Source organism: Crocodylus siamensis, chromosome 5, assembly GCF_052110815.1.
Source record: "Crocodylus siamensis isolate JL-2025a chromosome 5, ASM5211081v1, whole genome shotgun sequence".
Classification (NCBI taxonomy): domain Eukaryota; kingdom Metazoa; phylum Chordata; order Crocodylia; family Crocodylidae; genus Crocodylus; species Crocodylus siamensis.
In genome coordinates, this window is record NC_143399.1 from 150,441,784 (window position 1) to 150,469,363 (window position 27,580).

The 27,580-nt window shown below is 44.2% G+C and overlaps 1 protein-coding gene across 2 annotated transcripts in view; it reads right to left on the bottom strand.

Annotated features, from left to right (window-relative positions):
• Nucleotides 1-27,580, bottom strand: part of TAX1BP1 (Tax1 binding protein 1) — a 93,533-nt gene that overhangs the window by 58,979 nt on the left and 6,974 nt on the right. For both annotated transcript variants that reach the window (XM_090046668.1, XM_090046667.1), the window contains exon 4: nt 10,554-10,656. In XM_090046668.1, coding sequence (XP_089902794.1) covers nt 10,554-10,656 — 103 coding nt within the window. The remainder of the gene's footprint in view (nt 1-10,553; nt 10,657-27,580) is intronic.

The window sequence follows — 27,580 nt, forward strand, 5'->3', positions numbered from 1 at the left end:
CCTCCTTGGACCTGCTTGAGATGCATCTCTGGATGCATGACAAGGTATGGTTGGCCTTCTTGACTGCATCCCCACACTGCTGGCCCATGTTCATCCTGGTATCAATAATGACTCCAAGATCCTTTTCTGCCTCTGCATTGACGAGAAGGGAGTTCCCCAGACTGTAGATATGCTGCTGGTTCTTCCTCCCCAGGTGCATCACCTTGCACTTGTCAGTGTTGAAACCCATCCTGTTCTCATCCGTCCACCCTTGTAACCTGTCTAGGTCCAACTGCAGCCTATTCCTCCCATCTAGCGTGCCCACATCCCCCCATATCTTAGTGTCATCAGCAAATTTGAACAGGGTGCTTTTTACCTCCTCATCCAAGTCACTGATGAAGATATTGAACAGCGTGGGCCCGAGGACTGAGCCCTGCAGAACGCAATGCCCACCTCTCTCCAGGTTGAAAGTGACCCATCCACCACCACTCTCTGGGTGCAGCCCTCCAGCCAGTTGGCGACCCATTTGACTGTGTAGGTGTCGACACCACAATCCCCCAGTTTTCTAATGAGCATGGGGTGAGAGACAGTGTCGAAGGCCTTCCTAAAGTCCAGAAAGACTATGTCCACTGCTAGCCCTGTGTCAAAGGATTTTGTGACCTGAATAGATGTGACCTGAGTATATGACTTCAAGAAATTCCATCTAGCTCTATCTTCCTATTGTTCCATATAAGACAAGATGCAACAGATAGCTACGGCCAGGGGAAGTACAAGGAAACAATGAGGTTATTTGGACAGTCATTTCAGAGCACCACCAGCCTATGGTCCCTTGCTCCCAGAGACGTGAAATGTTAGGTGACAAACTACATATAAAAAGTGAGAGAAGTACACAATTACTTGATTTTTAAACATGCCCGGAAAGACCACCGATATTCAAATTTTACAATCACCTACCTGAATTACACTTTTTGAGACTAATCGAAAGCAGAGCTGGGAGAAAGCTCAAGTTTTAGCCAGAAAGCTTTTTGTAGTATAGACATAATTGTATTTTGCTATTTTAGGGGGTGAGATTCAACAAGGAAAACTGAACCTGTAAGGATATAATCCAAAAGTTGCTGGAAGATTCAGATCAGGAATTAAAAAAAACCCTACCTCCTACTTTTAGCCTAACAGCTGGTCATGGAGAACAAAAAGAAGCCCAGAAGATTTTTCTGGACTTTCTGAAAAGAGAAATAAATCTTCTGTCTTTTACCCAATAAACTTTAATAATATCTACAGCTTGTGTCAGACGTACTAGAGTTTAATTAATTCAATTTAGATACTGGAGATGCTGGGGAGGATGGAGTGTCCCACAAGAGAGCAGGGGGGTCCTCAGCACACTCGGCAGCAGACCCAGAAGTGGACCACAAGCACTTCCAGGTCAGCTGGGGAGTACACTGGCAGGCCTCCCCATGCACCTCCAGCTCAGCAACTAGTGCCTCCTGGGTGTGGGTCAAGGTGCCCCCCACGCTCCTTTGGGATGCTTGATCCACCCCACCATTGCAGTATTCACGAGCCGCACCTGGTACCTCAAGGTATGTTGAAAAAATGTTTAAAGCTGGGTCTATGGCCAAATCACCGATTCTCCAGCATCACCATCAAATCTTCAGGATAGGCTGAATCAAATTGGGGATAGTGATCCAAACCAATTAATTGAATCACTGTCCCCAATTCAGGAATCCGATTCCAAATATGGCCTGTTTCACACAATCCTAGTAAATAAGCCCAGAGGATTTCCCAGTCCACATCCGTATGTTTGCGCCCTGGGTCGGGACCAGGCTCCCAGACCTATTATCCTGCAGGACCAGGAGCACTTGGAGAGTGCAGGCAGCCCCTGTCTACCTGTACTCACTGGCCATGAACAAATAGGCATCTGCTGCAAAAAGGGGGCGCAAACTATTACCACAAAAAATCCCAGGTACTCTTTTGGGCATGATAAGAGGCGTGACCACGTTTGCTTGGATTTTGTGCCGCCATAATCTTCATGGTGGCACAAGAGCAACATCTGTTTGCAGTCTGGAAAATTTCCCCTAGCATTCAAGTTTCACTAAATGTGGGGGGGCAGGCAGGGTGGGAGCAGGGCGGAAGCTAACCATATTTACTTAATAGACAACATTAACAATGTACTATATTTAAATATATTTATCAGATCCTCCATATTGCTTACTAATAATGAGTGGAAAAAAGGTGTTTTTACATTAAAAAAATTCAGAAATTAACTGTGATTTGGGAACTAACACCTTACTGTCAATAATGACTCCTTGTACAGGTCTATTTCAGGTACATTTTTCCAAAAACACAGGTTGCTTGAAACCAGTTTCAGCTGAAGCCACTGTAAAAAAGGTTACAATACAGTCTGCAGAGTCTCTCCAGCACATTTTAAAGCTGGTTCAACAACAGCAATTTTAAAACCACTTAGAATATTTTGGAAAATGTTTCAAGCATTGAAAACATGCTTCTTCCACAATACCCAACTGCTAAATCAAAAATTTCTTAGGGCATGCTGCACAAGATTCTTTCCCTTAATTTGTCAAATTAAGCTTCTGTAATCTCTAATGATCTTACATTATCAGATTTTAAATATTTTTCAGAATGCAACTGGGAAATTCCATGAATACTAGAATAGTTAAATCTATTTTTATAAAAGTGATGGACTTTGAACAAGGGAAGTATCAGATGGAATTTTACTTCAAGCGTCATCGTACACTAGAGGATTGGATCACTCTAAGGTCTGGTAATAGGATAAGAAAGCTTTCACTTCTAGGTCACTAGTGTTTTGAATTCAACCCAACTCCAGTCACTTTCATCCCATGACTATTTGGTAAACTCTGTAAAAGGAACTGGTAGACAGGCATTTACTTCCCAAAATCCTAACATGAAACTGGCTAAAAATTTAAAACAAAATTACACTGTTAGTAGCAATGGACAACCCAATGACTGAACAGATTGAGATCAGAACTGAACTGCGTGTGTCATCTCAAAGCAAGGCTAACAAAGTTCTTTAAGGTATGAAAGAACCTTTGCCCCTACTCTGCAATTTCCAGCTGTATTAAAGTTCTGATTTATTTATTATCCTTAACTTTAAGATAGAAAAAATAATGCAGCCATGTGAAGGGTTCATCTCACAGACTACCACTACTTGACACTGGGTACATCTACACATGCCATTAAGGCAACATGATAAACTCCACTGCAGTTTGCACCAGAAAATACTGCTCCTGGGCACATGTTTTCCCTCAAGCTTCCCAAAAAGACAACAAGGCATGGCAGGAAAGATATCCAGTGGCGCCCCGGGGGGGGGTGGAATTGGAACCTGAGAGTGAGAAGGTACCTGGTCCAGACACATCCTATAACACCCTCACAAGGGATCCATGTGCTCATTACATCCCTGACCCATGACTGGAACTATGTGTTCTTGTCACAAGATCTATTATGCTCCAAAGATTTACATGCAGATGAGGTACAGGGCAACCTGGTATATTTGATCTTGGCCAAAAAGGCTGAGATACTGATGGGAATCTACCACAAGGATATGTTAGCGCAATCCATCTGAATAAGATACATGGTAGTGTCCATTGCATGCATTCTCCTCAGCGCCAATTTTTTCAAGTCATGATGAGCCACTACACTGACTACTTTTCAACTTCCTCTTCACACCCATGCCTGAACTGAACCTTTCTTTCTCTCTCACTTCCAATGATTCCTGTTTCTTCACCAGCCTTAAATGTCTGGCAAACTGAACAGTTTCTATAAAGTGCAGTTAGACCAGGTTGCTTATACACAAAAAAGGACAAGCTGAGCAACTGGAGGCCCAGTTGCTCAAAATCTACAAGCTACCAGCTCTACGCCAGCTGTTTGGCAGCCTGTTAGCAACTAGGCAATGAACAGGAAGACCATCAGCCTGAGCCAGAAGGATTTTCTGTCAAACGAGAGCTGCTATGAATCACAGAATCATAGAAAATTAAGGTTGGAAGGAACCTCAGGAAATCATCTTGTCCAACCCCCACCCGATCAAAGCAGGACCATCCCCAACTAGATCATTCCAGCCAGGGCTTTATCAGACCAGGCCTTAAAAACCTCCAAAGATAGAGAGTCCACCACCTCTCTAGGTAACCTGTTCTAGTGCATCACCACCCCCCTAGTGAGAAGGTTTTTCCTAATATCCAAATTAAAAATCCCTTGCTGCAACCTGAAACCATTGCTCCTTGGTCTGTCATCTGTCACCACTGAGAACAGTCTAGCTCCATGTTCTGTTTAACCACCCTTCAGGTAGTTGAAGGCTGCTATTAAATCCCCCCTCAGTCTTCTCTTCTCTAAACTAAATAAGCCTAGTTTCCACACCAATTTCAATGCCCTTCGCTGGATTCTTTCCAACCTGTCCTTTCTAAAATTGGGGGGCAGGGGCAAAACTCACCGGTGCAAAATAGAGGGGAAAAATTACTTCCCTCAATCTTCTGGCAACACTCCTACTAATGAACATAACTTTGCATTCTAGATGACACTGGATGATGCTCAGAGGGCAGAAGGCAGTACAAGGTGGCATGGCTAGACATTTCCAATGACTTCAGCTCCATACCCCACCTCTACATCTCTGACACCCTCTGGGAGCTCAGGATGCTGGACAAGACCATCAGTCTCGTGCAGGAGCTCTACAACAGCTGCACCACCACCATCCAGTCATTGGAGGGCGAGACGCATGACATCCCCCATCCCCTTCTGGTTTGGAGTGAAGCAGGGCTGCCTGCTCAGCCCCATCATCTTCAACCTGGTGATGGAGCTGCTCCTCCAAGTAGCAGAGGGAGACCCCACCGCACACTACCTCCACAAGTATAAGTTGAACATCCTGCCCTACGCAGACGACCTGGTCCTCCTCACTGTGTTGGACATCAGCTCTGATTCAGCTGAGAGGAGGGGCTCCACTTCAAAGCTGCCAAGTGTGTTCCCCTGGACATCAACTCCAAAAAGAACACCATCCTGGACTCCGCTGTCACCATCCAGAACAAGCAGATGAGGTGCCCGAGATGGTGAGACCTTCACCCACCTAGTGACAGCCATAAACTGGACTTGTCCCTGCTAGCCCACTGGCAGAAGACAGATGCAGTGAACACTTTGCTCATTCCCTGCATCATATTTGTCCTGAGGGGCTCACTGATTTCCAAAACCCCACTCAAGAAAGTGGACACTAAGATCCAGCAGCTGCTGAAGAAGTGGCCAGCAACGAGATCTAGCACCTGCTGCTGCAGGCCAAGAATGAGATCCTGTATGTTCCCTATTTGCAGAGCAGTGCCAACGTGCCCAGCATGGGTGACCTCTGCAACATAACAGTGATCACCTGCACAGTCCACTTCTTGACCTTCTTGGATGAGCCTGTAAGCAGCATTGTCACCACCACCCTGAAGGAGACTGCCCAGAAGAGAAACATGAGGCAGCCCATTGGACATCACCTGGCCACCTTCCTGAGAGCTCACTGGAAGGACGGTTTGGCTGAGATGCCGAAACTTCACCTTTCTGTGGAGCCAAGCTCACCACACACTGCCTCAGGAAGCACATCGGCTGCAACTGGACTTGGACCAAGAAGCACCAGGAACTGGGAGTCTCACTGCTCCCAGCCCCTGGCACCAGCTGCGTCACTGTGACCCCCTACATGAGGATCCTCCTGAAGAGGTTCCTAAAGGACGCTTTCTGAGCCAAGTATACCTGCATCCTGAGGGCAAAACCTGACCAGGGCACAGTCTTCATGCTCACCTCAAAGTGGGATGCAAGGAACCACTTTAAACCTAGTGGGAGCTTCACAGTTTGCAGACTGGTGCTTCATGCACCATGCCTGTCTCAATGGCCTGCTGCTCAATGGTGCCATCTGGTACAGAAACTATGATAGGAGGTGCCAATACACTGTGGCTACGAGACAGAGATTCTTCCTTACACATGCCATCCAGGACCAACTGGCCAAGGCCATCATGGCCTCAGCAGGGACTGTGTCTATCAACTGCACCGTCCCAGGCTGTGAGAGATAGCTGCACCCAGACATTGTGGTGCCCAGAGAGCACAGCAAGTGTGCTGTGATAGTAGATGTCACCATCTTGTTCAAGAACTAGCAGAAAGCTTTCATCAAGCCTTGAAAACAGAAGCAAGAGAAGTACCATTCACTGGCAGACACCTTGAGAAGCTGGGGATATGACGCGATGGTCGAGGCACTGATCGTCAGGGCGCTCAGAGGATGGGACCCCAGCAAGCAGTGTCCTGAGCACCTGCTGCATAACCTGCCACTACACCAAGTTAACATGGTGCCTCATGGTGTCCAACACCATCCAATGGTCAAGGGACTTCTACGTAGAACACATCACGTGACAGCCAGTATGTAGACCCCCACCAGACCACCGGCTGGAAATGACACAGAGGGATCCACCTGACTACACCCCCCTGCTCCACCAAATCGCTTCCAAGGACTTTTAATCCTGGACTCTTTCCCACCCCCACAATTGTATCCTGCATGTTATTTGTAACTGTATGTTTCCCGAACCATCTCCCTGTTACAATGAGGTATTGCTGTTTGGGGTCTCCTGTATATTATCTGCCTTTTAAGTGTCATGCTCCCTCTTTCCTTTTCCCCCTTCCCACCTACAGGCTTAGTTGGCTACGTTTCATATGTAACTGAGTTGCATTTCCACCCTTACCCCCATCCTCTAGTATGGAAGCAGTATAATGATAGACAATGTATTTAATGAGGTTTCCTTGTATGCAAATATAAAATGAGGGGCTTTTCCCCCCATGCTGATTGAGGAAAAAACCTTGTCTTGTGTTTAAGTAAATACAGTATTTGCAAACTCCCTGATTTCATCCCTATTAGACATAACTTGATTCTTAGTAAACTAAAACAAAGCTAATGGTGTGCAAGAACAAACAATATCTTCAGCAACCGGTCAGATCCTCTGGAAGTGGCTAAACACTGGTTGTACATTACAAAATCCGTCTAAACCAGGGGTTGGCAACATCTTAGCAACAGCAAGCCAAATTAAGGCAGCTCATCATCTTCCTTGTGATCACCTATATAAAGCAACAAAGAAGATAATGCATCTGATCTGGATCTTTATGTTGAGTAAGCAAAATCTTAAAGATATTATGCCTCCAAATATCAATCCATTTGGTTTATCTGGTGTTTTGTCATCTTTAGCTTCAAAAATCTTCTTGAAGAAAAGTACTGAATATACACTATAAACACTGAAATAATATAAGATTTGGAAATGTAGGCAATTTAAGATTAGCAATCACTAGAGCATTTTTCTATTTTGATTTGCAATTTGATTTTGCAATAACAACCATGGGTATTTGTCTTTAAAGAAGCATACAATGACATTATCAATTTATTGTTCTTTCTCCATGATGAGTATAGAATCATATCTGACATTAACTCAAAAAAGGTAGGTATATGCAGTCCTCTTTCAACAAGTAACCAAAGAATTCCTTATCTCCTATTCTGTAGTGAAGTCTTGAGTTTTGCCCAAGGAAAAACTATACCTAATCACAGCCAAAGAATAATATTAACAATATCTTATTACCCAAAATCATTTTTCACAAAAGAGCAATGAATTTTCAAATTTAGAAATCAAACCTCTTTGAACTAGCTGGCAATTTACTGCAAACATCTCATTTTCTATGACACTTTACTCACCATTATTTTAAATGGAACTTTGGCATTTTGAAGATGTGTTTCCCCCAACATAAAATATAACAAACAAGTATATAAGCAGCCCTAGACTTTAGGAGGGCAAACTTCAACAAGCTAAGGAGGATAGTTGGGGATGTGCTGAGGTCCCAGAGAGCAGGAGAGCCAGATGTCCAAGGAGAGTGGTTGCTCCTTAAGGAGGCGATCCTCCAAGCCCAAAGGAAGGTAATCCTGACGAGGATCAAAGGGAGCAGGAAAGCACACAAGCTTCCATGGCTCACTAAAAGCATACGGGAATGTCTCCTTGCTAAAAGGGAGGCGTATACCCAATTGAAAGAAGGGGTCATCACCAGGGATGACTACTCTGCAGTCGCTCAGGCTTGGGGGGGGGGGGGGGGGGGGGGGGGGGGGGGGGGGGGGGGGGGGGGCAGTTAGGAAGGCCAAGGCAAAGAAGGAATTAGGACTAGCTTCTCAGATTAAGGACAATAAGAAGTCCTTTTTTAAAATACACAGGGGGCAAGAAGGTGGTCCCGGGTAATGTGGGACCCTTGCAGGATGCGTTGGGAAATTTGGTAGTCACTCTAGACGACAAAGCTAACATGTTTAATGATTTCTTTGCCTCTGTCTTCCTAAGTAGGGACCAAAACAGCCACCTCCCTGCTGGGCCCTTCTCAGGCCCCAGGGGAGGCACACCTGGCCCAAAGGTTAGCGTGGAACTAGTTAGGGGGCTTCTGGAGGGGTTGGACGTGTTCAAGTCAGCCGGCCCGGACGATCTCCACCCTAGAGTTCTAAAGGAATTGGCCGAGGTCATTGCAGGACCCCTGGCACGGCTTTATGAGCACTCATGGTGCTCTGGTGTGGTCCCAGAGGACTGGAAGAGGGCCAATGTGGTTCCCATCTTCAAAAAGGGAAGGAAGGAGGACCCAGGAAACTACAGGCCAGTTAGTCTTACCTCGATCCTAGGCAAGCTGTTTGAGAAAATTATGCTGGCACACATCCATGAGGGGCCAGCAGGGGACTGCATGCTTAGGGGCAACCAACACGGGATCATCAGTGGCAGGTCCTGTCAGACCAACCTGGTAGCCTTCTATGATCAGATTACCAGATCATTAGATGCAGGGGTAGCAGTGGACATAGTCTTCCTGGACTTCCAGAAAGCATTCGACACTGTCTCTCACCCCGTTCTCATTAAGAAACTGGGGGACTATGGTGTCGACGCCCACACAGTCAATTGTGTCGCCAACTGGCTGGAGGGCCGCACCCAGAGGGTAGTGGATGGGTCCTTCTCAACCTGGAAGGACGCGGGCAGCGGGGTTCCGCAGGGCTCGGTCCTCGGGCCCGCACTGTTCAACATCTTCATCAGCGATTTGGATGAGGGGGTAAAAAGCACCCTGTTCAAATTTGCTGATGACACTAAGATGTGGGGGCATGTGGGCACACTAGAAGGAAGCATCAGGCTTCAATCAGACCTACACAGGATACAAGAGTAGCGGATGTGAATAGGATGGGATTCAACACAGACAAGTGCAAGGTGATGCACCTCGGGAGGAACAACCAGCACCATACCTACAGGTTGGGGAACTCCCCTCTTGTCAGCACAGAGGTGGAAAAGGATCTTGGAGTCATCATTGACTCCAAGATGAACATGGGCCGGCAGTGTGGGGAGGCAGTCAGGAAGGCCAACCGTACCCTGTCATGCATCCACAGATGCATCTCAAGCAGGTCCAAAGAGGTGATCCTTCCCCTCTATGTGGCACTGGTCAGGCCGCAGCTGGAGTACTGTGTCCAGTTCTGGGCGCTGCACTTCAAGAGGGATGTGGACAGCATGGAGAGGGTCCAGAGGAAGGTCACTCGCATGATCAGGGGACAGCAGGGCAGGCCCTATGAGGAGAGGCGACGGGACCTGAACCTGTTCAGCCTCCAAAAGAGAAGGCTGAGGGGGGATCTTGTGGCCTGTTATAAACTAGTCAAGGGGGATCAGCAGGCATTGGGGGAGTCACTATTCCCCCGAGCACCGCCAGGAGTGACCAGGAATAACGGTCACAAGCTGGCAGAGGGTAGGTTTAGGTTAGATATCAGGAAGCGCTACTTCACGGTCAGGGCAGCTAGGATCTGGAACCAACTTCCAAGAGAAGTGGTGCTGGCTCCTACCCTGGGGGTTTTTAAGAGGAGGTTGGATGAACATCTTGCTGGGGTCGTTTGACCCCAGTAATCTTTCCTGCCATGGTGGGGGATCGGACTAGATGATCTACTCAGGTCCCTTCTGACCCTAGAAACTATGAAACTATACTACAAAGAAGAGACTGAAGCAGAAGATGATGCTTCAGGGAGCATGCAAGAAAAGGTTGAAAATCTGACAATAATTCCTTGTCAGGATTTGAATCCATCTCAATTTAAAAAGGATCATCAGAGCAATTTTTTAAAATACTGGCATAAAGCAAAAACAATTAAACAAACAAATATCTGAATTCCTTTTCCTCTTATTGTATAAAGCTTTCAGTCAATGTAGCTTCTGCCCTGATCTGTTTTTTATAAATGCAGTGGGCCATTACATAAAATATTCCAAGTCACAAACCCATTATTATAATTTCTTTGAAGTTTGAAGGAGAGAAATGTTAGCCTGAAAAGAACAAGTTTCACTCTATTATGTTTATCTTCAACAATTAGCAAAACTTTACAAGACTAAGAAAGAACAAATGAGAACTTAATCGGTACATGGTCTCATCTAATCTAATATAGTTATCTGTTACACCTAGAAAAAGAACACATCTCCCAGGACTTCAGTGTAACTGATCACCGGTGTTAAAAAGTAAAAGTAATAGTAATATCACATCTAGGTTGACCCTCTGTTACCAAATACATGCTTGCTCACCTTGAAAAGTCAGCACACAGTTAACAGTTGACCCTTGCACATAATTTTCTGGCATTGGTGACCACAGAAATGTATAATAATCTCGTGCAGTACTCCAACCAACCTAAAATAACAAGAAAACATAAGAAAACTAATCTGTTGAATGCAGTTAGATAGTATGATCTGATCTTTACAATAAACTATAAAACATACATATTTTATCAACAACATGCAATAAAAATATATTTAACAATGTTTACAAATCACAAATATTTTAACAAGCATGCCAAAGATTTAGTATACATTTTACTATGCTGTTACCCAAGGCAATAAAAAGGTCTAATGCAGTAAAGGGGTCTATATAAATTAAACAGCAAACACTTTCCACTATACATTAAAGTGCAATTTGATAACATATATTTAGACTCTTCTGCCCAGACATTAGTAAATGCAAAAAACTAGAAAGATATTTCAAGTTTGTACTAAGACTTCCTTAAATCTTTTTAGACAGGAAACAACCTACACCAATATTAACTGCATCTTTCCCACAATCATCCTCTCTCCTTCCCAACCAAAATAAAAGAAATGAACTTCACAGAGCAAGAGGCACTATATTTTCCACTGAAAAAGCAGAAATAAATAGAGAAATAAGATTAAAGATACTCTCAAGTCCTTCTGCCAATCAGTGCAGCACAATACATTTCAGAAGAATAGTAGCTTTGAACATCTGTGTTTTCAAACCAATATGGAGGTGAGGACCTTAGAGAGTAATATATTTTACTGGACCCACTGTAATAGACTAGGGACTTAAATATTGTTTAAAAAGTATTCATTTAACCTCCTCTAATGATATTGTTTAAACTGTTAACCAATAACACAGCAGCTCAGATAGCTGCTGTAAGGAGGCACTCCCCAGGGCCTTTAATGGCGGGAGGCAGTGGTGGCAAGCCCCACCAGACAATGCAGCCCACATGAAGTTACAAGGAGCAGCAGCAGCAGGTGAGGGGCTCTCAACCTGCTGCAGCCACTAGTGTGCTGGGAGGGATCAACTGTGAACCAGCAGCTAATTTCTTAACTGATGAGTCATTAGGCTGCACACTGTTTCCTCCTTGGGCTATGGGCACTAGGTCCCTTCCCCCACACATTCACCTCCCCTCCGCCTGCCTCCCTCCTACCTGCCCTGCTGCCTTCCTCTTCCTGAGGCACTACACTACTTCCCTTACCCACCAAACTGTGCCCCATGATAAATGTTAGCCAGTAATATATTACCAGTATAAATATACTTACCCTCTCACATCACTAGTATAAGACAGACAAACTTTTGAATGTTGTACATTCTTTTTCAGGTGTGAGAAGAATACATTGCATTCGAAAGCTTGTATTAACCTCTCCCCTAACCATACAGTTAGTCCAATACAAGATATCAGCCACAAAAATACCTCGCTCATATGCATTTCCTGAATAAACATTACTTAACATCAGCCTAGCACTATCATTTTTAAAATCAAAATATTTTGGGTTCATTTACAACCTGCTTCTTTCTTATAGTTCGTATGATTTGGGACAATTTTTTATTTTTAAAGGAGCCTCCATCTAGTGACTACAAAAAGGGTAGTAAGGAAGACTAACATTTTACTTAATCTTTCTATTAGCTATATGCTAAGAATATGAAAAAAGAAAAACTTTAGATGAAAACTGTAACCCACTTAAGTCAGTGGAGTTTTGCCATTCATTTAAATAGAACCCCCAATTACACACTCATTTGTTATTGCACTTTAAAAGAGAAAAAATAATTATCACATCATAACAACTATATGGAAGAAGTCAGGTCTTGAATGAACTAAAAAAATATATTAATCTAAAAGCAGATAAATTCAAAGCCATTATCACAAAGCAATGAGCATAATGAAAAAAATCAGAAAGAACACGTGCTCCATTTTATCATGCTGTGAACTTAAAAAAATATTATTTAATCAAAATGCATGTGAAAAGGGCTTTTCTAGGGACTGGATACATTTAACAATCGGACTTCTGTGTTTCTGTACATTGAGAGTATTAACTACATTCAGCATACAGCAAAACCGACCGTATAAAGAAAACATGATCAAATTCATTTAATAATTTGGAAGGAAGAATTAGTTTTAAAAAGTTACCCCTTTTTAAAAATGGGAACCGATATAAAAAAGAAAGAATAGCAAGATTATTTTAGAAATTAAACTAAGAAATACATATCAGTATACTTCAGCTATTGTGACAACTGACAGCTGACAAATTTAGCAAGAGATTTCTAGATATGCTATCATCTAGTTGTCCACTACAGAATTCTTTCAATATTTTTTATACTACTGAAGCATCTGCATTTGCTGACGTTAAAGACATGATACTGGATAAGGTTGCTCATAAATGGCATTTCCCATCTCCACTACAACACAAGGGTATATCTACACAAGACGCTACGGCACTGTAGCATCCATTGGCAAAAACCATGACACTGCTGCTATGGTTCCATAGCAACACACTCCATCATTATAGCACATTGCTACGGGGACAAAGCTGCCAAAAATAATCATACAAGGCCAACATGAGGCAGTATGGGCTGTAAACTGACCATCATTTAATACTTCCATAAGGAAGGAAGTACTAAATGATGGCATAGTAACAAAAGGCACCATACAGCTATGTGTAGACGTGCCCAAGGAAGAGGAACAATTATAAAGAAAAGTTAAGTGACACAAAGTTGACTTCTGCAAAAGAAATTGGAAGAAAATCCAAGCTTCAAAATGGAACCAAATACTTCATTCTGGGCCTAATATTAATCAAAACTGTAAAGAAAGATTTGCAGGATATTTCCAGCCTGGAATCTTACATAGGCTTGTTTAAAACCTAATGCCCTAGGGTTAATACTCTATGTAACAAAACACAATGATATATATGCTTTAGGAGTAACAGGTTCACTATGACATTCCCAGTTCCCAAGAAGGCATCTATTTTTAACCTTACTTCTTAGCAATGTATAAGATCTACATTCTGACCATTTATAAAATACATTTTTGCTTTTGTGGGATTTCAAATCCTATCTTCTTTTAATGCACTGTTTTGCTGAAGCTTCTTTTTGTTCTTACACATACTATTTCAACATTGCTTTGGTTTTTGAAGACAGAATAATGAACTAGATTAAAAAACAAAAAACAAATATATCAAACTGGAGAAGGTCTAATTTTAGAATTTAGAAATTAAACAGCCACTGAGCATATAGCACCTGCCATGACATAAGCATTTTCATAAAACATGAAGCCACTTGTAACTTCTTAACCAGTTTCCAGTAAAAACTGTAAAGAACGGAAGCTATCATCCTTGTTCTACTTCAACTCACTTTACACCAGCATTCTATTCGAATCTATTTCCCTGCTTTAAATAGCCACTCTTACTTGTAATTATTTCTTAAAGTACCATACAACAAGGCAATACTCAGTCTACCAAGTAGCTGATTGCTCCATTTCCTGGAACATCCTAACTTGTACATTTCCTGCACAACATCTGTGGAAAAAGTAGTGGCTAAGAAAACTAATCACCCAGTTGTCAAACTGTGTACATGTACAACAGGTCCCAGGAGCACACAGGAGATGCAACGATAGCCATATGCACTGTTCATGTTATTTTACCCAATGGAATAACAGTAGTTCTATCGTAACTGAGGACCCTCATTTCATGAGTGCTGAAGGAAAAAGAATCTACTCATCTGTCAACAGAAACTGTACTCCTTCACATATTCTGCTACACTGGAAAAGATGAGGTATATGTTAAAAAGTTAATGAAGGCTCTGAACAGAATTATACACAGAACTGGAGAACTATCCTTCAGAAGTCTATACCTCTGCTTCTTTAACAAAAGTTAAAAGCTAGTTAGCATCTGGCAGACTGTTCTCAATGGAGGCAGAAGAAAAAAAATGCAAATACAATAGCACTGTACAATAAGTACTTATCACAAAATGGTCACAACACCAAGAATGGCATCCCCCATGACAAACAGAAGCCTACAATAATAAGTGAAGTTGACAACAACCATAACTGTACACCTTATAGCACCTACTCATGTTCCACTCCCTCCATGGAGGCTAGCACCACTGCTCTGGATCTGGAGGGACTATACAATACATACCCAAACTATCTAAGCTAACATAAAAAATAAATTTAAAACCGTAAGAATTATGTGCTAATTAGCCACAATATGAAGAGGTTCTAATCACTGCACAAAAAAGCTGGAGGACTTACACCCCCCACATTTGTTTCTATATTTGTATTTTAATAATTATTTCTGTCAATGATTGAACACAGTTTTCCCAATATTCATGAAAGGATCTTATTTAGGAACAATTCTCCAGCTATATCGGGGTGGACAAAATGGAGGATCAGGCTGATGGTGAGACTCCATTTCCGAGCAGCCCCTGCCCACGTGGCTGGGGCTGGTTTCCATAGGACCCCAGAAGCAGCTGCGCTGTGACAACTCCATGAAAAATGGCCCCAGCCACACGGGCAGGGGCTGCTGGGAAACGGAGTCCACTGCCAGCCAGACTGGGCCCACGAGCCAGACTTTGCCCACCCCTGGGCTACATCATACTGGGTTTTTTCCCCCTTCATTTGTTTTACTAATGTCCTCATTGTACAAAAAAAAACTTATTCATTGTCTTGACTCCTCACAAGTGTAAAAACCATTCATGTGCCTGTCATAGGTGGAAGGAGAAAAAAATTATTTGTTGGGGGCTCTGTCCCTTCCCCCCACCCACCAGGTAAGTTCATGGTAGAAATCCTGGCTGTGTGTTTGCTCCTCCCCATCCCTGCTGTAACTGCCCAGAGCCTGCGGCCAGACTGCCTTACAGTCCAGTCCTACCCACTGTCCCGCTAAGCCCCCTTAGCCCCAGCCTTCCACCACCTATGCTGCCTGTACAACTGGGCCCCAACAAATCCCCTAAAAAACAGGGATAAAAAATGTTGTATCCTGGTTTTGTTCTACATACAATGAAAATTCTCTTTACAATATTTTATTCATTCCTAACATAATCAGTTCTAAAATCAAAAGATAAAAGATTAAGTACCATATTTTACAGTGTATAAGGCAACACAGCATACAAGTCAACCGCATGTTTCTGTACAAAAAAGTTAGGATTTTTGTAGATCTGTTGTACAAGTCAACCCCACAGGCAGGCTCATGGGAGAGGTGGTGTGCTGGCAGGCTTCCAGGAAGTTGGATCGGGCCACTGGGTGCTCAGGCAGCACACAGCCTGCTGGCAGCCCGGCCAGCTAGCTCCAGGGGGTGCTGCCACCGAGGCCCCCCTGAAGCTAGGGGGCTGCACAGTCCACGAGCAACTTGACCCCGACCACAGGGCAGGCTTTACCAAAAGCAGGATCAGCCTCCCCCCCTTACCCGTCAACATCCTGCCCAGCCCATGGGGGCATGCCAGCCCCTTCCCTGGCAGCGCCAGACATCCTGCTGGCCTCAGGATGCTGCTTTAAAGCAGAAGCAGCGAGGGGCCTGATTCTTCCTTCCTGCCTCCTGGGAGGCAAGCTGCCGGCAGGATGAACAGTCCCTGAGTTGTGAGAGGTCCTTCCCTCTGCAGTGGTGAAAACCTTCCAGAGCTGGCCAGCTGAGTTTCCAGGGAGTTCCCAGAGGAGGGTCCAGTTTACAGGGGATGGTGTATAAGTCAAGGCTGAATGTTAAGAGTTAAAAAATTTGGCTTCAAAACTCAACTTACACACCATGAAATATGGTAGCTTTTATAAGAATAATGCCTTACAATGGCAGCATGTGAAGCAACACAGGGATAAAAGTACTTCTGAAATAATGCTTTTCAAGGTTTACCACTAGTAGTAAATTGTTTTTAGTATTTCTGAATCGTGTCAGGTAATACAGAAATATTTCACTTAAAGGTAAAAGAAAAAGAAAAGAAAAAGATTACTGCAAAAATTTAGAGAATAGTTTTTGGATTTTTGTTTCTGTAGCAGTAACAGACGAAACAGATGGCACCCATGTCTGATAAAATTACAGATTTAATTCCTGTGTAAGAACTTAACTGGAACTCCTTTACTGGAAGTATCGTATGCAACAGGGGGGGAAAAAGTATTATACCATTACATACCAGCAGAAATTCCAGTTAAGAAGTTTACTTGCACTCAATTTTTGTCATGATTTTCCATTTCAACATTGCTTTGGTTTTTGAAGACATCTTTCCACCCAAAAAAACACTTTTACTTCAGGATTAAATCAAATGATACTGAAACCTTTACTTGCGCCTCGTCTGACACAAACTCAATTTTTCGCTGACAGCGCCACATCAGTTACACAAGAAAAACAGTGAACAACACAACTTGGTTAGCAAAATCACCTGTGTACACTCCAAGTTTTACAGGCAAAATCTGTAAGAAATTTCAGGTGGCTCAACTGATTTTTTTTCAGAGTTAAATCCAGCTCTTGGTGGTGACACTTTTCTTCCAGGTATATCCTGCCCCTGATTTTCTTAAGCCCACCTGCTGCCATTCTGGAACCCCATCAGGCATATCTTTGTGGGTATGAAACTCCATCAGGCATATCTGGGTATGAAACTCCAGGCATACCTTTGGGGTGGTATGTATCAAAGCAGCATAAGGGGAAAGGACAGGTCTTAGTTAGTGGCATAACCAGAACGGCTGGCAACAAATGATCTAGTGCATGGAACTCCTGACTTCTAGATTAGTCACTGACACATGCATTCTTAACAAGTATGCTCTTGTTGCAAAAAAGGCCAATAGCGTACTAGGGAGTATACAAGATTGTCACTTGCAAATAAAGGGAAGTGGTTCTTTTACTCTATTCAGCAGTAGTGAGGCTTCACTTGGAATACTATGTCCAGTTTGGGCATCATGCTCCAAGAATTGGGAATTTAAAAGGAGTGCAGCAGATGAAGAAAACAAAAAAGGTCTAGGAAACAAGATTTATCAGAAAAGGTGGAAGAGCAGGGATTATTTAGGCTGGAGAAGACTAAGAGGAGATTTGATAACAATCTTCGAATACCCAAAGCACAGTTACAGAGAGCATGTTATCTGGCCCATGATTTCCACGGACGTGGAAATCTGACAGCGGGACAACAGTGGCACTTCTCCTCCACTGCCAAATTGCCGGACCAGTGGGGAGCTGCTGAGCCCACACCCTGGATTGGCCACCCAATTACAGCAAGCAGGGCCGGACTGGAGAAGCATTGGGTCCCAGAGCCCAATCTCAACATGCAGGGAGCTGCAGAGAGTGGTGCAGGGCCTGTGGGGGCAATTCCAGCGCACTGGATGGGAAGAGGGTAATGCTAGGCCCCAGAATCCAGTCTCAGAGCATGACGGCAGGAGAGGGCAGTGCTAGGCCCCAGAATCCAGTCCTGGAGTAAGGGACAAGGACTGGGCAGTGCCAGGCTCCAGAGTCCAGCCTTGGAGCATGGGGCTCAATCTGGCCCACAAACCAGCCCCACCCCACTCATCTGGTCCTAGCACCACTGCCACAGACTATTTATTATGCTTAAAGAAGGTAGGACAAGTAGTAACAGTTTTGAATTGCAGCAAGGTAAATTTAAATTTCTATTTGTGCATCTAAAGGGCAGTTTCCTACCCATGTACCTGATGCTTTTGGCCTTAAGCTTACACTGTGGACAAAGAAGTATGTATGCATGAAGTGAGCATGCTCAATTGGGCTACACACGTAGCTACATGCATACCTGGATAGATGGGAGAGGAGGGAAGAGTAGGAAGGTGGGCAGGGGACAGTTCCCATGTTTTCCTACACAAACCACTCAGCTATTGGGGCTCACCCAGAAAGCCAAAGACCAGGGTTTAGCCTCTCCCCCCTTGTATAGAGGGGAGAATCTTTCTGGACTTCCCAGAGTAATGGTCTACTCATGACATTGCAGGTTAAGCATTATCCAGTCCCCTCCAGTACTCCTTTTGAAGCTGAACTACTGATGCTGAGCCTTATATTTAATAGCTGCTGGATAAAGTGGAGACCACTGTAGTGAGGAAGTTTCTACCCCACTGGGAGCAAAGGCTAAGGCCAGTAGTGAAGGCCTCCTCTCTTCCAGAACGGCATGCATTTCACTGAGTCTCACACACTCTGCCTTGCTCTCTTCCGCCTGATCCCAAGTATCTTCTGCTTCAAAGCTAGCCAAAGGAATGCTGGAGAGAGACTGGAGGATTTCTGAATATTGCTAACTACCATACCCAGGTTATAAGCACTGTGCTGACAAGTCAGACACATGCAGAACCAAGCCCCCGCTGGCCAAGGAGGGCCTAAAACCTGGGTCTCTGGCTTCCTAAGCTAAGTCATTAGGGCACTTGCCACTGGGGCCAGAATATAAAAGAGGGCAGCTCTACTCCTCCTGAGTCCGATGACTCCGAGTGAGGTTCGACTAGTTATGTTTCTCTGAGTTAGACATAGACAGGCGCTCACAATATCCATGTAACTTCTTCGTCAGTGATTAGCCTACATTTACACATCCACATTGAAGATGATGAATTGTTAGTTATCAGAATGCAAGTGACAAAAATGCCACTTATGCAGCTAGAAGACTACCACTTAGATGCAAAAAGGGAACCAGAATTCCGCTTTATATGGGTAATCATTTCCTTGTTTGCTTTATGTCTGTTATAGCTACTTCCTTTATCGTTAATCTATTTAGGGGGCGTGGTATTTAGAATATAAACTCTTTAAAAATAAGTCCGAGTTCATGCTTCTATGTTGTAGATACTACCAGACTCAAATTCTAATATAAAAGCCTTAGTCTGTCTGTCTGCCCGACTGTCCATAATGCTTTATTAATACTCTGATCGTCTCAGCAGCCAGAGTGCTCTGCACAGACAGACACACAGTGGAGCGCTGCCATGACAGCCAGGGACTGAGGGGCCAGAGCTGGGAGTGAGGCCAGTGGTGCTAATCTTGCCAGTCCTGTTCCTTGGAGGCAGAGGGGGACAGCAGGGACCAGAGCGCCACCATGATGGAGGGGACGAAACGGGGGGGGCGAGGCCAGCACTGCTGACCTCGGCCCCTCCCCCACCACCAGCCCTGCTCCTTGGAGGCGGCGGTGGTGGTGTTGGTGGTGCAGTGCTGGCCTGGCCCCCTGACAAAGTGGAACACCATCATGACACCAGGAACTAAGGGCCTGGAGCAGGGAGGCAAGGCCAGCTGGCCTCAACCCCCTCCCCCCAGCCCTGCTCCTTGGAGCTAGAGTGGCTCCCTCCCCACTAACAACAGCCAGCAGGGCACTGCCACCGTGTGCAAGTTCCTCCCCAGCCCATCCAGGGGAGGAGCTGGACTCCAAACCAAGGCAGCTGGGGGTGATACAGGCCTCTGTCCCCACCTACCCCCCCAACCCATCATGCTTGACAGGCAATTTGCTAGTAATAAATAATACTGTTTTACTTAAGTGTGACCTCTTAACTTTCAGGTGAAAGTGCTTCCATAACTGTTTTCTGTATGCCTTGAGGTAACTCAAAAAAAAAAAAAATTCAGCTGAGCAGCTAACACATTAAATATTTTCATCTAGTAAAACAAAGATTAAATAAAAATTTTTTCTATTTTTAAGGTTCTTTGCCTTTTGTAAAAGCTTATTTATAGTTGATTCACTAAATCTCATGAAAGCATTCAATCAAGAAATAACTTAGAGCTGACTTGCACTCCCCCCACCCCCCCGCTTAGCCGAGAAGTGATATTTTGAAGGGCAACAATTTTGCAGCTGCCATGTTAAACACAATGTCCTTAAGAGGCCTCAACTACAGTGCAAAGGCTCCCCTTCCCCTCCACCAATATATACAGTGTAAACACTGGTTTAACTGACCCAGTGTTAGTAGGAGGGAAACTTCTATAATCCTCTACATGACCCATTTCTGCAGTTAACTAGAGTTGTTGAAATGATTTAAAACCTTACGAACAAGAATTATAGGTAGTTTTCTTTAAAGGGGATAACTGTATTGTAAATACACTCTAACAAAGCTCTTTAGCACATGAACAGTCCAACAAAAGCAGAAAAACTGTTAGACAGCTGGCAAGGCTTCAGACATCATACCAGAAGCATCACTAATAAAAACAATAAAAACAGAAGCTTTTTAAACATTTTATACAACAGAGTAATATCCCTTCTTTGACAAAAATTAGAAAATATAAACATTTAAGAAAAAGGCAACTGGATTGGTTATCCTGCAAAGAGTTTTCTGAACAGTGATATGACCTTGAGTTAAAGCAACAGTCCTTTGTACGCAATATACAGATCTGTGAGACAAAAATAGATACGTTGACTTGTGGCACTGACATGAATTTGACAACTTCACATATCTTTGAAGTTCTGTGCTAGTAAAGTAACAATAAAAATTGTGGTCAAGCATCTATTTGGATAGGTCCACTTAGACACAGCTTGATCTATTGTACTGATGCCAAATAGCAACATCTGACAATCCTGAGGGCATCACAGAACAGATAAAAGCACAAGAAACTCTATACAGGACGACACTTGGCAGGACTGATATAAAGATGTGATGGAATGCCAGGGGAAAAATGCTAATAACTTAGGAATGACTTGGGAAACCATGGCCAGGTACAGACATTCATTTCCAGCCAGAGGGAAGTAGAGGGCTGCTCCCTTGGCCATCCACTACCCTCTGAAGCCCATTACTTGACAGTCCATCCTTTCCACTTGCTGCTACTAGTTCCATCAGGAGATATAAAAGGAGTGGGAGGGCATGTGAGGAGTGGGAGAATTTTCCCACAACTGGCAAAGCTGCCCAAGTCGGGGGGGGGGGATGTGTCTGGAGGTAAATTCTCCTAAGGCTGTAACAATCCCAGGACTCTGGGAGGCTTGCAACCCTGCACCTGATTTCCACTGCACTCCTCTTGGTTGAATGGAAGGAGTGCACCAAACTGGGGCCCTACCTCCTCTTGTCAACCAGCTGATTAGCAGGACAGGGGGCAGAGTCCCCGGAGGGAGGGAGGGAGGGAGAACAGAGAACCTTAGCTACTGGCTCCATCTCTTCCCACAAAAACAGTACACAGGTATTCGAGTTGAATCAGGAGAAAAGGAGAAAAAAATCATCGTCATAGGTAACTGGTATAACTTTTTGATCAAAAGTCAGTTCTCTTCTGCAAAATGCCTCCTGAACATCTGTACAGCTCTCTTTTTGTACCAGGAAAAAGGATTTTCTCTTGGCACACACTGAGTATCTGTACAGGGCTCATATCATAGATTAAATGAATTGTACTGCTATAGGTACTCAATTCTCATAGTCATTAATATTTCTAAAAGATACCTGATTTTATATATGGTTTTGACCTATATGCAGTCAACAAACATAAATGTTTATTTTATGACTTTGTGATAAAAAGATCACATATGCAATTTCTCTTGACTGGCCTTGTTAGTGACTGCAAATTCTAAATGTTTAAATACATGACTATAACCCACATTCAGCTCTTATAAACTACAGATGTAAACCATCCCACCCATTTCAGTGTGATATTCTAGCTGAGTAAGTATACCTAAAGTAGATGAATACCAGGTGCAACAATAGCTCTGAAAGGTATATACTGCTCTTCTCACTCAGTGAATATTCTCAGGACCCCCCTCTCTCAAAACCAGTGTTTGTGATATGCATCAAGCACCTATTCTCAAGTCTTTACCCCAACCTCAGTATCAAGCATTTGGTGCATGCTCCCAGCATTTCTCCTTTTAGGTCCCCACAGAGAGAGGCAGGGCTTTGCCAAACACTAGCTTATTCAGATAGCATAGAGTAGTTTGGACACCCACAAAAGGCCAGAAGCCATATCTCAGACATGACAGGAACAGAAAGCCCACATACAGCATAGAGTTACTTGGCCCCAATTCACAAAAGGATGTCTCCGATTGTCTCCCTGCTTCCCCACAACAGTAAGCCCCTACCACTTGCTAGCTCAGAACCAGAAAAGGGGCAAAAATCAGCTTGATCAGGAAAGCCTTACGCGCTCCAAGGTGAGGGACAGAAATTACACAGTAACCAGTAAAGTTGATCAAAAAATAGTTCAAATCTGTAACACAACAGAAACTTAGCGTACATAAACCACTTTCAAAATGTCTGAAACTGGGTTAAGATAAATGGATGGACGTAGTACGAGACTTAACTGCATTAGGTTAAATTGGTTTACTGAACTTCTATCCCAGATCTCCTCCAGATTCGAGTTAGCTCACAGTCCCACAATATCCCAGGATGCTTTGCATCTCCCCTGCAATCCCCCCCCTCACATGGTGGGTAGGCTAGCCTTGGCCCAAGCTGTCTGTTCCAGCTAAGCAAGGCTTAGCTCCTCTGGCGCCCCCTAGCTTCTGGACTGAGCCACTGCAGGCGTGTGGCTGCATTTCCAGAGTTAAGAGTGAATGTCTGTTCACTTGCTTACTGGTTCAATCTATGTAACTTAAACTAACCTGTGAAGATGGAATCAATTCAGCCTTGGGCTTTTTGACAGCTATACTTAGCCCAACTCACCTAAAGGAGCAGGGAGAATGATATACACCTACATGGACACACAGAAAGCAGCTCCCAGAAAAGGGGCAGGGAAAGAGAGGGTCCCCCGCTTATCCTACTTTAACTGGCGGGGGGGGGGGGGGGGCTCTGAAATACCCAAAGCGGGATCAAACTCTGAACAGGAAGCAGGAGAGGCCAGCCTTCCCCAAGGGAGTCTCCCAACTAAACTCAAGCACACATATACAGACACACATGGAAGTAAAATAGGAAGCTGAATTGCACACCCATCCTAATACCTTCACCAACAACATAACCAGCGGAGAAGGAGATGCAAAAAATAGCCACTGCTGTAGCAGACAACTGGCTGTGCCAATATCACTAGCAGCACAAGTGGCACTACTCCATAATACCACTTCCCCCATTCATCCTGCCTCACCGTCACCTCTCTCTCTTTAATCTCTACTTTCTTCCCCGACCTGAACCAACCCACCCTCTTCCTTCCCACTCATCCCATTCCCCACCATAATCTTCTCACCAGTCCCAAATCCCTGCCCCAGTGCTTTGTCCCACTACTCTCTCAGTTCCTCCTCCCCTTCTTTCAAGAATCTGCATGTAGTTTATTTCACTTTGAGAGCAGTCAGATCACTTGCTGAATATTTTGCTTTGTTTCAGATGATCTTTTGTTTTGTATTGTGGACACACACAGACTTTGACAGAGGCAGTCTGTGTCAGGATGACTTCATTGTTCTTGTAATCCTCTCTCCCCAGTTTACAAAGACAGTAGCTGGGCAAAGAGATATTCAGTAAGTACTTCACGTCCCAGAGTTGATGATGAAAGCAACAAGTTTGAAATGTTGTCTAACTTCACTGCATGTTCAGTATTATAGTTTAAATGTGCATCTAATGCCTATAACTGCCTAGTGGGTCTAATTCTTCCCCAAATACCATTTTAAATTTTGCTCCCCTAAAAGGTTATGGGGTGCCAGGCATTTGGGGAGCAGAGTTGCAGGGTAAACGCTGAACAACTGAGATCATTTTGGGCACAAAAGCTGTAATTGGAATGCCAAGTGTTCAGAGAAAGATGTGGCTGGTGGCTTCTGCCAAAGAAAAATCTTGCACTTCTGGAAGAGGAGGGAGGGGATGGGATACAACAGGAGGTATCCAACCTAAGAAACCCATTACCTGGTACACTAACTTTACAAGGAGCATACTGAATTTCAGGGTAAGCAAGCATGCGGCTTGAAAGCAGAAAAAACAAGCCACTGTTGTTTCTAGGATCACTTTAGAAAAAATGGAATAAAAGTTACCTTTAGGGAGAGTAACCTAAAGAGAATGTAAAAAATAATAAATAAAGGCAGGCCTTAAAATGAAGACAACCTAAAGGTAGTAAAGAAAATGTTCACTGTGCTAAGTAAATATTTTATAAATGACTAAGGCAGCAAAGCACAAGTGAATGCATTTAAAACACAGCAAGATGCAATATATGTTAATTTTATTTGGATGCAAAAAAGATGTACCATAAAGTACTAGGGATCAGTTCCTTGTTATCCCTATAGACGCCTATATTCATGTTAGGGGGGTGGAGGAAAGAAAATATTTCTGTAGATCCTTGCAGATACAGAGAGAAGGAGAGACTTGTTACCCCCACCCCAACTATCTGAGCTGCAATAGCAATGACATCCTCTCAGGTTCCAGAGAAGCTTATACAACAGTACATGTTGGCTTACACAGAACTGTCCTCTAAGAGGGCAATTAATTCTGCACAAAGTGCTTCTACCTTTAAAAACAGCAAGCCTACTTCTCCTTATCCACATTATCACAACCCAACCAAAGGGCATAAGTCATTCTTGTTATTTAATGATTCCGTTGTTAAAATGCTTGATATTCATAACTTCACTAGGCACATGTCATACTCTTCAAACTCTTATCACTCACCAACATAAAGTCCATAACAGGAAAGCATTTAATCAATTTACTAAACAATCCTAAAGCAATCTTTAATAGTATACTTTGACCACAGTAGTTTCATCTTGACTCAACAACTGAGGTCAATAAGATGACAGAGTTTCTTGACTAGAGATACTGCTTCATAGTTTCATAGTTTCTAGGGTCGGAAGGGACCTGAGCAGATCATCTAGTCCAACCCCCTGCAATGGCAGGAAAGAATACTGGGGTCAAATGATGCCAGCAAGATGTTCCTCTAACCTCCTCTTAAACACCCCCAGGGTAGGAGCCTGCACCACTTCTCCTGGAAGTTGGTTCCAGACCCTAGCCGCCCTGACTGTGATGTAGCGCCTCCTGATATCTAACCTAAACCTACCCTCTACCAGCTTGTGACTGTTATTCCTGGTCACTCCTGGCAGTGCTTGGGGAAACAGTGACTTCCCCAATGCCTGCTGATCCCCCCTGACTAGTTTATAACAGGCCACAAGATTCCCCCTCAGCCTTCTCTTTTGGAGGCTGAACAGGTTCAGGTCCCGCAGCCTGTCCTCATAGGCAGACTGCCCTGCTGTCCCCTGATCATACAAGTGGCCCTCCTCTGGACCCTCTCCATGCTGTCCACATCCCTCTTGAAGCGTGGCGCCCAGAACTGGACGCAGTACTCCAGCTGTGCCCTGACCAGTGCCGCATAGAGGGGGAGGATCACCTCTTTGGACCTGCTCGAGATGCATCTGTGGATGCATGCCAAGGTGCAGTTGGTCTTCCTGACTGCCTCCCCACACTGCCTGCCCATGTTCATCTTGGAGTCAATGATGACCCCCAGATCCCTTTCCGCCTCTGTGCTGACAAGGGGGTTCCCCACCCTGTAGGTATGGTGCCGGTTGTTCCTCCCCAGGTGCATCACCTTGCACTTGTCTGTGTTGAAGCCCATCCTATTCTCGTCCACCCACCCTTGCTTGTAACCTGTCTAGGTCTGATTGTAGCCTGTTGAATCCTTCCAATGTGCCCACGTCCCCCCACATTTTAGTGTCATCAGCAAATTTGAATAGGGTGCTTTTTACCCCCTCATCCAAATCGCTGATGAAGATGTTCCCCACTGCGGAACCCCACTGCCCACGTCCTTTCAGGTTGAGAAGGACCCATCCACTACCACCCTCTGGGTGCGGCCCTCCAGCCAGTTGGCGATCCATTTGACTGTGTGGGTGTCTACACCACAGCCCCTCAGTTTCTTAATGAGAACAGGGTGAGAGACAGTGTCAAAAGCCTTCCGGAAGTCCAGGAAGATTATATCCACTGCTACCCCTGCGTCTAATGATCTGGTGATCTGATCGTAAAAGGCCACCAGGTTCGTCTGACAGGACCTGCCACTGATGAACCCGTGTTGGTTGCCCCTAAGCATGCAGTCCCCTGCTGGCCCCTCATGGATGTGTGCCAGCATAATTTTCTCGAACAGCTTGCCTAGAATCGAGGTGAGACTAACCGGCCTATAGTTTCCCAGGTCCTCCTTCCTGCCTTTTTTGAAGATAGGGACCACATTGGCCCTCTTCCAGTCCTCTGGTACCTCACCAGAGCACCACGAGTGCTCGTAAAGTTGTGCCAGGGGACTTGCAATGACCTCGGCCAGTTCCTTTAGAACTCTAGGGTGGAGATCATCTGGGCTGGCTGACTTGAATACGTCCAACCCCTCCAGAAGCTCCCTAACTAAATCCTCGCTAACCCGTGGCCCAGGTGTGCCTCCCCCGGGGCCCGAGGGGGGCCCAGCAGGGAGGTGGCTGTTCTGGTCCCTACTTAGGAAGACGGAGGCAAAGAAATCGTTAAACATGTTAGCTTTGCCGTCTGGTGTGACGACCAAGCTTCCCATCGCGTCCTGCAAGGGCCCCACATTACCCAGGACCTTCTTTTTACCCCCTACGTATTTAAAAAAGGACTTGTTATTGTCCTTAATCTGGGAAGCTAGCCCCAGTTCCATCTCTGCCTTGGCCTTCCTAACTACCCCCCTACATCCCTGGTGATGACCCCTTCCTTCCACTGGGTGTAAGCCTCCTTTTTAGCAAGGAGACATACCCGGATGCATTCATTCTAAGCAATTATCATATTTTAACATACATACACACACACACACAGTGTCAGCTGGCTTCATTATGTAAATTATACTAGAATAGTAGACTTATCTGCTATTTCTATTCATGTGAATGTTTCCATCTTACATACAAGTTATTATTTTCTTCTGTAACTATTATCAAAATAAACTATATACAGATATTTGAACTATGATTTATGAACTACTCCATAATACAGAACAAGATCATTAACTACTCAGGTGTTAGTTCTATCCTAATAAGACTTTTTAAAGCTAGTTAAATGTTTGATTTAGAGCTGTAGTCGAGATATTTTAGGCATCCTGTTTAACATGATCTGTATCAGTATCATTGTATGGCCACAAAATGTTTAAAAGGGAAATATGCAATGCTTGGGGGAGGGTGGGTAAGGGGGAACCGGGATTTTTTTTTTTTTAAACACAAAACAGTGTTTTGACAGAAACACCAGAACGTATATACTAATAGCTTCCTAAATACAAGATACAAACAGTTGAAGTTAGCATTTAAATTGCTTCAGATA